Source organism: Streptopelia decaocto (assembly GCF_964273445.1).
Source record: "Streptopelia decaocto genome assembly, chromosome: 2".
NCBI lineage: Eukaryota > Metazoa > Chordata > Aves > Columbiformes > Columbidae > Streptopelia > Streptopelia decaocto.
The window spans coordinates 122,609,017-122,621,959 of NC_138655.1; the positions used below are offsets into that span (position 1 = coordinate 122,609,017).

General features: G+C 35.8%; 1 protein-coding gene across 2 annotated transcripts in view; it reads left to right on the forward strand.

Annotated features, from left to right (window-relative positions):
- TOP2B (DNA topoisomerase II beta) overlaps positions 1-12,943 on the forward strand; it is a 64,466-nt gene that overhangs the window by 34,670 nt on the left and 16,853 nt on the right. For both annotated transcript variants that reach the window (XM_082046109.1, XM_082046110.1), the window contains exons 12-20: positions 3,021-3,178; positions 3,722-3,847; positions 4,695-4,805; positions 4,915-5,020; positions 5,216-5,325; positions 8,068-8,160; positions 8,257-8,371; positions 10,801-10,922; positions 11,727-11,875. In XM_082046109.1, the coding sequence (XP_081902235.1) occupies positions 3,021-3,178; positions 3,722-3,847; positions 4,695-4,805; positions 4,915-5,020; positions 5,216-5,325; positions 8,068-8,160; positions 8,257-8,371; positions 10,801-10,922; positions 11,727-11,875 (1,090 nt within the window). The remainder of the gene's footprint in view (positions 1-3,020; positions 3,179-3,721; positions 3,848-4,694; positions 4,806-4,914; positions 5,021-5,215; positions 5,326-8,067; positions 8,161-8,256; positions 8,372-10,800; positions 10,923-11,726; positions 11,876-12,943) is intronic.

Here is a 12,943-nt window from a genome sequence, read left to right on the forward strand (position 1 = left end):
CTGCTTTAGAGACTGGGCTTCAAAATCACTTCTTAGTCAGTTTTTTTAACTGAGTGAAGGGATGGAAGAACCTCAAACAGGGGAGCTAATAAAATATTACATTGCCTTTCACCCTGAAACTTCCTCAGCTAAGAAGGCATGTAGGGATTCATCTGGGCTCAGCACCAATGCTTAAAGTTTCCCATGGCTTGGATCCCTATTACCCTGGTATTTCTCTGCTGCCTCTTAGTCTTGTATGGGGAGCAGGAAATCTGCATCTCCCAAGGAAGCTTACCCAGGTATTGGTTTATTGAAGATCTGGAACATGCTATATTTTTCACATTGAAGGCATTACACATTTGGGGTGGGCCCTCAGGAAGGCAGAGAGTCATTCAGTTTCTGAATACAATGTTTGTTGTCAAATTCACACTTGGCCTGACTTTCTGAAGTGTTTATATATTCTGGCAGAGATGTTTTAAGTTGGAGGATCACAACTAATACATTTAGTAAAGAGTTCTTTAGTCCTTTCTTTCTAGAGACTGAAGGTACCATATGGAAAATTTGTTTGCTCTTGAAAATCAATAGGAAATTTTTGTTCCTTTTGCACAAGAAGTAAGCTAGTATTATAATCAGGACCTCTGAGCTCAATAAAAAGCTACTTTAATTGAGAAAGGGAAGGGGCAGAAGGTGATACAGAAGAGTTATTCCAGTATGGCTGAGCATGTGTGTTTGTTGTTTGTTAGCTGGTGACTGCATCTGACTGAAAATTTTATGTTTCTTAACATAAGGGAAAAGGAAGTGCTGGTGCAATGGAAATTCTTTAAATTACACACTAGGGAACTATCAATGTTTCTTTTTGTCTTTGGGATCTTAAAAGAAACCACTGGGGATTCTTAGTTCAGGCGAAGTAAGGGCTGCACGTGTTCTTTCTGTGTTTGAGAAGTGATAATCAATTCTTCTAGGTCCAAAAAATTCAGCTCTTTGCTATATTAATGTTTGCCATGAATGTGCACATGACTAAGCAGATTATGAAGAGTTACGCAGTTATGAATAGTCTTTTCAAAATAATTTCAGACCTCCACATAAGGTGGAGAAAAAGTTTAACTGGTGCATGAGGAGATAGTTTCAGGGAGGTTGTTTCAGGACATTTCATACATCTCACAGCAGCAAAATATAGTAGTCTTACTTGATGTGGTTATGTTTCAGGACAAATAAATATTTGTAAGGATCCTAGGAACTGCACTTTCATAAGCACCGTAGGGGGTGCTTATGTTTGCAGATGAGGGAGCAGGTTTGGCTTTGGTTTCTAATAGCGGGTGCCAGTTGTTGGACTGAAGTAGTCCAGTGCAGCTGGGATAGAATAGTGTCTGGCCACAGAACCGTCTGGCTTTAATTCGCCCTGTCATTTTTAGTTTTTATTTTTACTTCAGGAGTGAATTTTTAACTCAGGTCCACCATCCATAGGTTTCTTGGGTTCCAGGTACCACTGAGTTTTTGAATCAGTACCAGTTAATGCTTAGGGATAGGAGAGAAATGTATCTATACAGTAATGTACTTGCTGCAGATTTCCTCTCCCACTGAAAAGAAAGAGGTACTGAGTCCTATACCTGATAATTCACACTTTCTTGAGATCTTGGTAAGGTATATATAGTTCTATGGCTTGTTGGAGGAGAAGGGGTAGAAAAGAAATGAAAAATAAAGAACCAGGAATACGAATAGAGGATTGTAAAGGAGCAGCTAGATTACTAAATCTGATGAAGCATAAAAGCATTCTTTGAACATGCCAGTTCATGTAGTTTTCTGTTTGAGTTCTTTAGAGCTGTTTTCAGGAAAATACCTGGCACATTGTGTTTCCATGAAATGTATTGCTAATGATTGCATCCATTCCAGAAGAAAGTGCACCTGGATGACATTCAGATGTGTTTTCTGCAGTTCATTTAGGCTCTCATATATTCTAAAACAGCAGACTAGTATTCTTCTTGGTATTTGGGTCCCACCTTCCTGACAGCATGGTAGCTATTGACACCCTTTTACACAGTGTGAATAGCTGCCTAATTTAGATTATATTAAACCATATGTCTGATTCAAAAGAACAAAGCTGTTAAATGTAAGTTCTGTGTAATAGGAAGTGCAGTGTTGGTTTTACCTACCAGGTAAAGGCAAATGAAAGTACCTATTTTACATGACAATATATGTGAAACTGTCTTACTAAGAGTGGGTGAGACTCAACCACCTTGAAGATTTTTGCTGTCTTTCCTACCACTTGGCCTTGATAAAATTACAAAACTGCTTAATGAGCATTTTCACCCTTGGAAAGGGTAGGTTCTTTTTTGAGCCCGCTTATTATTTAGAACATCTATTCAACTATTACAGTCGTAATAAACAGAATAGACACGTCATGCCAGTTTTGAGCACACTGGACACACAGGCACTGAAATACAATGTGTCTTGTAGAATCAAAATCACACTGTTAATAAAGATTTTGTTTTCTGTTCAAGAGATTTCTGAGAACATATAATAAGTGTAAATGTTCTGGTCTCTAGAGCTTTTCTGTCAAGTAGTTCTTATAGTTGCCTGGCTTCAGCCAATTGACAGTAAAAAAAGAACCCACTCAAAAATGTAATTTAATAAATTACTTATGAAAATTCACTCTGAAGAAAGGAGAAATGCAGAATGGGAAATAACTCTTGTATATAACTCAAGGCATGCATAATGTATATAAGAAATCAGCAACTAGAAAAATGAAATGGTAAAGGTACAGAAGCAATCTCTTTTTTTTTTTTGAGCCAACTTGAGGGGACCATTATGTAAGATGCATCACCATTGCATCCCATTTTCTCTATTTAGCTCTTTGTCCATAGCAATCAATAGTGTATTGGTAAGGATGTGGAGGGCCATCCCTAAAAATAGAAATTCAGCTTATTTAAATTAACTGATGTAGAGTATTAATGACTGATTCAACTGTATTTCTGTTATCTGAGTTTGAAAGTTACACTTTCTGGTTTTTTTTTGGCTTGCTTCTACTTCTTCCTGGACTGAAGGTGGCAAACATTCCTTGGACTGCACGTTAATATTAACAGAAGGAGACTCTGCCAAATCTTTAGCTGTCTCTGGCTTAGGTGTTATTGGTAGAGACAGATACGGAGTATTCCCACTCAGGGGTAAAATTCTCAATGTTCGAGAAGCTTCTCACAAACAGGTAAGTAGTCTTGTCATCTTCTTTTAGCTGACAAATGGATGTCTCCCGTTTATTTTTGATTTCTAGGATTGGATCTTCTTTTTTCTTTTTTTTTTTTTTTTTTTTTTTCCCCATCAAAAGCTTGTGGCTGGGATTTCATAAAGTACCGGCTACGTTAAAGCAGCAGCATTACCCCATTGCATTACTTCTACTGTCCTTTGTACTTAGTCTGTAATAAGAGTTGTGTCGCAGATGCTCTTAGAAATAGTGGAAAGAGAAGACAGTTTTGTGAGATGACTTTTTGTTACATGAGCTTTTGTTCCTGCCTTCTGGACCCAATGGGCTCTGGCTGTAGAGCAGAAATGGAGGGGTGCAGTCTTGAGAACTTACATATACAGAAGAAATATTTACAAGTGTGAAGGCTGCAAGGGGGCTGGGAATAAAAAGATTCTGAAGTTGAGGTAGGGGTGCATTGAAAAAATAACTATTAAACCCAGCTAAAATGGGATATTTCTGAATTTCTGCTTTTTACACTGACTGTGAAGATATCTTTTTTTAATACAGATTATGGAAAATGCAGAAATAAACAACATAATCAAGATAGTTGGACTACAGTACAAGAAAAGTTATGAAGATCCAGAATCTCTGAAAAGTTTGAGATATGGAAAAATTATGATCATGACAGATCAGGTTAGTCTGAAATTCACAGCTTCTTAAAATGTGTTTTGCTGCCATGCGGTAGGTTACATTTTTGTGCATTATAACCTTCCTCTGTGTTATGACAATATGGATTTATTCAGAGGGAATCTCTAAAGTATGAGGTTTCTTTATAGGAATAATTTATCTCTATGTTGTTTTGGTTACTCCAAATGAAAAAATGAACTTTGCTGCACAGTGGCAGAGATGCCAGAGTAATAATAAAAAACATGTGTAAACAAGAATGCTTTTGATAACTCAAAAATATATTGAAAGTAAGTACAAAATGGAACAGTAGATGAGGTAGTAATGCGAGGAAGTCAGAGAGATACTGGGATGCAGGCACTTATGTTTGGATAATAATCATTAAGCATGTGTCTATTGTTGAGATTTAGAAGTCCAGGACACCTACGCTTTGGATATTTGTGAAACTTTGTTATTTTTTTCTCAGACAAGTTGAACTGTCGAGCATCTTAATGCCAATGAGAGCTGTGAGCCAGGAAGCTGTGGCTTTCTTCCACAAAGATTCAGCCCCATAGTGTCAGGGAGAGCTGTCTAGCTCACAGAGAAGTCATGCCACAGGCAAAGAATCCTTTGGGTTTCAACTGTGCCCTTGTTGTGGAAGAACTGATTTATTAGTTCAGGGATAGTGCCGTTCGCAGGTGGCTTTTTTACACCCAGTTCCGGTTTGGAATTCAAATTAAAACTAACCGTTCCCTTCTATGTTTTCTGTCAACAGACATTGTTTTGATGCATTGAGGGCAGTGAGTGGGTTTTTTTGGTGGTTTTGGGAGATCTGACATTTTGTAAGATTGCCTCATATTTTAATGTTTTGATTTAGGATCAGGATGGATCTCACATAAAAGGTTTGTTGATCAATTTTATTCATCACAATTGGCCATCACTGTTGAAACATGGGTTTCTTGAGGAATTCATCACTCCCATTGTAAAGGTATGGGTTCTATTAATGAGATTTCATTTATTACTTACGATGCAACAGAAAAGTTGATTAGGGTTTTTTTTGTGTTTTTGTTTGTTTGTTTTTGTCTTTTTTTTTAAAGGCAAGCAAAAATAAGCAAGAACTTTCATTCTATAGTATTCCTGAATTTGATGAGTGGAAGAAACATATGGAGAATCATAAAGCATGGAAGATAAAATACTACAAAGGTTTGTTTAAAAACAAATAAGTGAACCTCATCGATCTAAAAACACATAATCAATGGGTGCTATGAAGTTTTATTTGTAGCTGTTTTCATGGTAGTATTTTCTCTAATGATTTTATAATATTCCCAGTAAAATAAGAGGGGTAAAAGAATAAAATTTAGACTTTGAATATGGAGTAATTATTTTTTTATTGTACAGGTTTGGGTACCAGCACTGCTAAAGAAGCAAAAGAATATTTTGCTGACATGGAGAGACATCGGATCTTATTTCGATATGCTGGTCCTGAAGATGATGCTGCCATTACACTGGTAAGAACTAGAAAAGTGCTTCTATATGATACATTGTAGTTTCCATTGCTTACTGCAAGTGGCACATGAGAGGTAGTCCTAACAGTTTGTTGGGGTTTTTTTGTTGTTTTTGTGGGGTTGTTTTGTTTTGGGTGTGTTTTGGTTTTTTTCTTTTTTTTTTTGTTTGCCTCTTTTTTTTTTTTTTTTTTTTTAATTAACTGGAAAAAATATTTTGGAGGAGAAAGAAGCTTTCAGAAAATATTTTCAATTTTGGAATAAGAGCTTTATCCACACTACAAAATCATATCTACCTTCTGCTTAGTAGCTTTGATCAGTTTTGTGTGATGTGGATATCAAGGGACTTTATATTCAGACTTGCTTTTCAAGACAGAACATGCAAAAAAGTAGTCTCAGTATGGCAATTGAGCCCCAACAAATGATGTTTCACATCTACTTAGAGATCTGAATTTTGTTACCGAGCAGGTAAGTTCAGATAAGTACTATTTATTAATTGAAGACATCAGTGCGGCATATGTGTACTCATGCATGTGTTCTACATATTTGAATTTGAAATCTTTTACATAGTTGCGTGCAGAAAATTACTTGTTTTTCAAAGAGAGCTTGTGGAAGGATAAAGGATATACTGTCTGGAAATAAGCTACTTTGTCAAGAAATGTTGCACCTTCTATCTACTTTAATTCACTATTTTAATTGTAGGTGATATTATAGAGAAAAAGGGTTAGGAGAGAAAAAATAAAAATGGGCAAATATCCATTTTAGACAAAACAACTTTTTCCTTATATTGTGGATCTAGTAAAATGCTGTGTTTTTAGTAGCAGAAAGATACAGTAGGTATCTGTTTGAGAAAACCAGCCTGATGTGTCAGAAGTTATTTGTACCACTCATTTTACTTCTGTCAAACATGCACTTAAATACAATCCATGTGCGTGGCTCCCCGTCCCAGAGAAGTGTGTTCATCTAGATGGAAAAGGATATACATTAGACCAATTAGTGGAGAGACCCTGAACTCCCTCATTAAAATTCTGGGCTCTGTTTCTGCAAGTAGACCCCCATATACAGGCTGGTATCTGGGGCCATATAGCCTGTTACAGCTGGTCCTCATTATTATCTAAAATGGTATTCTGTCAGTTCGGGATCGAGCTACTCATAACTGTAACACTGGCAACAGCTACTGACTAGTACTGGAGCTGTTAACAGCAGTTTCACTTCTACTCCTCGCCACATTTTCTCTGCCTATAGCTATAATCCCAACTCCGAGTTTACCTCTGGGCATAAGTGGTGTAAGATTATAGCCCCTACTGGGTCTCACGATAACTGTAATCAAGGAAAACAAAATTATTTCATGCAGGAAATCCTTCAGCAACCTGAAGAACTCTTTTGCTAGAAAATGCAGTCTTAGAAGAGCAGTTTTAAGTGGAGAAAGAAGAATAATTTTAATTCAATTTTTTGTTCTATTAATTCTGATTTGGGTCTATTAAAATAATTTTTGTGCTGATTCAGCTCTTGGTCATTTGTCAATTCAGTGGTCTAGAAAAACTATAGTTATACTGCAGGGACCCAGAAGAAAATTGTAAGAATTCAGTTATGTTTTTACAGAAGCCTAATCTTAAGCATTCAGATGTCTGACTTTGTGAATTGTCAAGCTTTGTTCACAAAGGAAGTCAATTCAATGCAAAACAGGTTGATATAATTTAGTCCCTTTCTCAGAGAGTAAGTTACTAAGGTTTACTGTTTATTATATAATACCATGGTCTCCAAGGAAATGGAAGTACTCACTGACCTCTCTTGGAATGCTCCAGGTAGAGTCCTTTAAAAAAGATAGTGCTGCTGGCTATATTTTATGCAGGGGAATGGTTGAAACTGGGACATGGTGGAGTCTGTATATGCTATTCCTTGAGGAAAAAAGAGGTAATACTTCAATAACTCACAAAATTTTACCAAAGTAGTTGAAATTCTGTTTAAACCACAGATTCAGATTTTATGTATTCTTCTCAGTCTTCTGGAGAAGAAACTCACTGGAGGGGAACTCTGTTTCTGTAACAGGACAGTCTTTGAGAACATTCCTGTGTCTCTTGCAGTGATAAGTTGTTGCTTTAAAGTGATGCCTTATCATCATGAAGACTAAGGCTCTCAGTCAGCAGACCTAAATTCCGGCTTAGTCTTTTCATGAAGTGTCAATTTTGTCAAGTTGTCATTTAAGAGAACCAGAGCCAGCCACTCAAGAACAGCTACAAATTACTGGCATTCTGTGACTGACAGAGCAAAGAGGGCATGGAGAGGACAAGAAGAGTGGGGCATTTTTTCTAATACCTTCAGTTAATTTTCTTGATGACAGCTGGTTATAATTCAGTCTAAATGATGAACCCAACATTAAAATTATTTGGGGGAAGATCCCAACACCTTTCAATTTGTGTATCAAAGGACAACTCTGATGTGAAGCGAGGAATAAGAATGTTAAGATTTGTCTGAATATGTACAGATTTCAGGAAAATAATATAAACCTAAATTACTATCAGTGAGAGATCTGTCAGTTTGAAAAACCTTGTGTAACCATGTCCAAAAGGTCATATGCTTGTACTGCTGCTTAAATGTAAACATTAGTTATATGGATTATCTTGTCCAAATAAGTATTACTGAATACTTCATTAGATAGTGCAGTACACTTAAAATTCTGGCTAAAGTAAAATACATTTACAGAAACATGTATTGGCTGATAATTTAGCGTACTTGGAATTTTTTCAGGCCTTCAGTAAGAAGAAGATTGATGACCGAAAAGAATGGTTAACAAACTTCATGGAGGATAGGCGACAGCGTCGGCTACATGGCCTTCCCGAGGTGAGTCCTAAATAATGGTAATAAATCTGGTGGGTGAGCTTTCAATGTAATGTAGTTTTTGTATTGAATGAATAATGTTTTGTGGGTTTTTTTCAGCAATTTTTATATGGTACAGCAACAAAACATTTGACTTACAATGACTTCATTAACAAGGAGTTGATCCTTTTCTCAAATTCAGACAATGAGAGATCTATTCCTTCCCTTGTTGATGGTAAGCTGATAATTCATTATGATTTGTTGGAACATTCCTCTTTATTGTTGTTTTAAGCCTGTGCTTTGTATTGCAAATCAATGCGTTCAAGTAGAGAAATAAGAACTTTTATATTTTTGTTTGTTATCATTCATATGTTAAGGAATTGCCGTATTTCTTCTGTGAAGAAGTCTGAGCTGTTCCTGTGCAGCCTTTTTACTTAACCAGACCTGTTCCCTAGACCATGCAAGTGCTTTGTTTCTAATCAAACTGTCAGAGAAAACAAGTCTTTTAAGTGCTTATAATAATTAAAATTCAAGTCGGCAGGTGAGCGCAGATGAATATGCAAATGTTTTTTCCCTTCAGTCTGATGCCACAGGCAGTGTTTCAGTGGTTACTGACTTTTCCTGTAATCTTGCTAGGGTTCTGTCAATCAGGTTTGCTAAGTTCCTTTGCAGTAGCGTGAGCATTAGAGAAGCAGCTTGCTACACTACAGCTTCATTTGTAAAACTATCTGCAGACAGCATGAGCAGGAATTTCTGCCTATATTATTGACAGTATGCATATGCTCACTAAGATACAGAAAAAAAGGCCTTGAGATTTCACACAGATAAAAAAACCCCACATTTATCTCCACTTTCCAGTACATTTTTTATAGTGGAGGTGGTCAGCCATCTTGACACTACAGACTCCTGTCAAAATATTCGTGCAGCAAGAGCTTTTTGCATTTTAGATGAGAAAGTAAGATAGTTCACAGGTGGATAGGGGTAGTAGCTTCCTGGTTGGATGGATCTCCAGCTCTGCTGCAGAATGAGGCTGGGTTAGGCATGCAGATACATCTCTAGGGAATCAAATAATGTCAGCCTCTGTTTCACCTTCTCCAGACTTAGTTCCTCGCATAGTTGGGTACTTGGATTGACTGGCAGTCTCTATGCAAGCATTTCAAAGTTTACTGCTCTGGAGCAAGATTCGCCATAGAGCTGCATGTTTCAAAGGGTCATTGTTCCTTATAACATACTCTACCCTGACTGCTTTCTCAGAAACAGCGGAATGGTTTTACTGAAACTTAAAATAAAGAGTGAACTCACAGTAGATAACTGTTCATTTGAAGTCCTCTAAGATTGTGTCTACAGAAGTGTAAGAAAATGAGTAGGGAACATATTTATTTATTTATATATATTTTATGTGTGTATAAAATAGAATGTATGTATGTATAATATTATACATATATGTAGTTGCTATCAGTGATACAGATATTATATATAACACTCTAATATGTAATATACATTATACACGTCTAGTATGTACAGTTTTATACATGTAATAGTTTACAAATGATATATGTATAATTGCTATTAGTGTTTCTGCCAACTTTGACTGCAGTTCTGCATTCTGGGTATGAATATGTGAGCTGTTCAGCAGGTATGGTACTCTAGCAATGCTGGGTTTTTTTCTTCAGTATCATAGGGTGATATATAGCAGGCTAGTCTGGTAGCAAATCTCAGAAAAAATGACGAGGAAGGAACATATTTGTTATCTCTTCATAGTTACTGTTTACCACTTCTACCCCTTGTTGATTCTCCTGTGTAAAGGAAATCCTCTAAGTCTGCTACATTCAATAGATTTTTGGTAGGAAAACATGATGCAGACCCATTGTAAATAAAATTGGATGTTACGTATTTCAGTGAATTAGAGATCGGAGTCAGTGTCTTTTTATCAGTTTCCTTCTCTTATATTTGAACCAGATTAGCAATAGTAACAGGTAGCAATATTTTAGTGCATTTCAGAAATTTTTGTGAATTAAAGCGCTGAGTAGACCATAAGCACTGGTTATCAGGTCTAGAGGGCATGCAGAAAAAATGTTGTGATCCCTTCCACACAGATGTTGTACTTAAAGTGTACCTAAACAATAAAAATAAATCAGCAGATCAAAGAGACTGGCTTCTTTCTTTAATAGATCTAAAAGAGAGAAAAATAACATATATTTTTGTTGAATTTTAAGGAGTATTTGAGAATTTCACACAAAAAATAAAATTTCAGAGTGCTTTAATATATATGTAAGCTACAGTTACAGTTGTTACTGCTGAATTTGTTTTGATATTCTTGGGAAAAAGATTTTACTGATGAGGCTGGAAAGAAACAACCTTTATCTGAGGATAAAGTTGGTATTTATGAGAATGATGGATTCTATGCTACATAGTTATGGTTGGCTGAAAGGGTTCTGTTTCCACTTTTCTGGTAACTTTTACAGCTGGGTAAAATATTTTCTATTATTTTAAAAGAAATGAAATACTGATTTGTTATTTTGTTAATATTGCAATGTGATTTTTTTTTTATTTAACATTTAGGCTTCTTTTGATACATTAGAAATTAAGATAAGACAAAACAAGTTTATTACTTAAAAACATAAGTTTGTGTATGTGTTGAAAGGGGGATATTCTTCTTAATAGGTTTAAAACCAGGGCAACGCAAAGTTTTATTTACTTGCTTCAAGAGAAATGATAAACGTGAAGTCAAGGTTGCTCAGCTGGCTGGTTCTGTTGCTGAAATGTCAGCTTATCACCATGGGGAGGTGAGTATGAAAGATGGTAAGGTCGTGAGGATTTTTAGCCTATATAAAATATTACATGAATGTTTATTGTATTGAAATTGCAAACCTATTGACTATAAGTCTACTAATCACAGATTTACTTTTGAAGAAGATGAACCAAACAGTATGTAACTTAACAAGACAGCATATTTCTATTTTTTCCAAGTCTTTATGCTCAGTGTGTATCCCAAATAGTTTGTGGGTTGTGGCAAAATGGTAGATAGCTAATTATGTGGGTAACTTCTAGATTCTCAAATCACAGGAAGATAGGAACTATGTAAATAGGACACTTTTTGTCTTAAACAAGAAATATAATCTTTTAAGGTAAGAAGATTATATACTGTTCTTCAAAAACAAGAAGAATCTGTTGGAACTAAGATTGTTTCTATCTCATGTTTTGTTTCTATTTATCTGAAATTTTAGCAGGAGTTGCCATATTAACAGTCTCTCTCCATCCCTTCTTATCTCCCTTTAAAAGCAATGAGTAATAGTTTGCACAGTCAGTTTGTGCTCCTTTCATTCCTCCAGAGAAGGGCTTTAGAAAAAATTGGGAAGCTTAGAGTTTTCATGAGCACAGAATGTAAATACACTTAAAACAAGAAGGCAGTGTGGCTGTGGAAGAGGAAGCATTATGTTTTGCCAGCAGCTCTTGTAATAGGTTTATAATTTCTTTGAAATTCAATTCAGGTTAGTCACACAATTTTGAGGAATTAAAAATTTATTTTATTGGCTGATTAGGAAAGACTATCTCTTATACTTATTACTATGAATATGTATTTCTTGCAGCAAGCGTTAATGATGACTATTGTCAACTTGGCTCAGAACTTTGTTGGCAGTAACAATGTGAATCTGCTACAACCTATTGGTCAGTTTGGTACCAGGCTTCATGGTGGAAAGGATGCTGCCAGCCCTCGCTACATTTTCACCATGTTAAGGTAAAGACAAATGTAAAGTGAAATGCATGCTTTTAAAAAGCCTTGTTATCAAATGAATCCTTTCACAACACTTTTTTTCTTTCTGTGTGAGAGGAATAAGGGAGGATTAGAATATTTTGGCAGAGGCTCAACTTCTGCTTTACATCTAATAAGTGTGTTCTTGCTCATGGATTTTTTTGCATGATTTTCTATGCACAGAAGTACTGTGGGAATTGTAGCTTTTGAGGAATTAAACTTGGAATCATAAGGCTGAAGACTGAAAGTGTAGAACACTCAGATTATTATAGTTACTGATCATAAATTGTGACTTCTTGCAGAAGTAGCTTTCAGTTTCCCTGTTCAGTGTGAAATCTGTTCAGTTTCACAACAGAAGTGTATTGCTACCTGGTGATAAGTCCTGCAGCTCACCATAGACTTGAAAGTTGTGATGGGTTCTTTTGCTTTTGGATGAGTTTCTGCATATCAAGCTAAATTACACACATGTTACTAATAATGAGGGCCTAATTTAATTATTCTGTTTTTTCACAGCTAACACCTTGAAATTCAATTTGGCGTGCAGAGCGTTAGAATGTGTTCCTTAATATAAATGATAGTATTGTATAAGTTATGTTGGTTCTTTTATTTCCTGATTTCGGTTTGACTTTTTTCCTAAAATTCCTTGTAATTTCTTCTTTTCCTCTAATTGTAAGCTTTATACATAATGTATCAGGTTTTAATGCCTCCCTCATATATGTTATTTCTGTAGCAACCTAGTTTTGTACATTATCCTTTTTGCGTGAGAGGTGGAAATTGTATTAACCAAGGACAATGGTCTACATGAGCAAACAGTAGTCACCAGTAAAGCCTCTGTAGTATTTTCAGAGACTGCTAGGCCTACAATTAAACAGCCAAGTTTTGCAACTATCTGCATGCTGTGTTGCTTTATTACTGGATGTGACCTACTGTCACATCGAACTGTGTGTTCTGAATGCTTCAAAGAATTACATTTTTATAGATGTTAAATGCCATCAATTACTAGTGTACCATGTACATGTGTTACTGTGAAGGAAACAAGTATCATCTGTTATG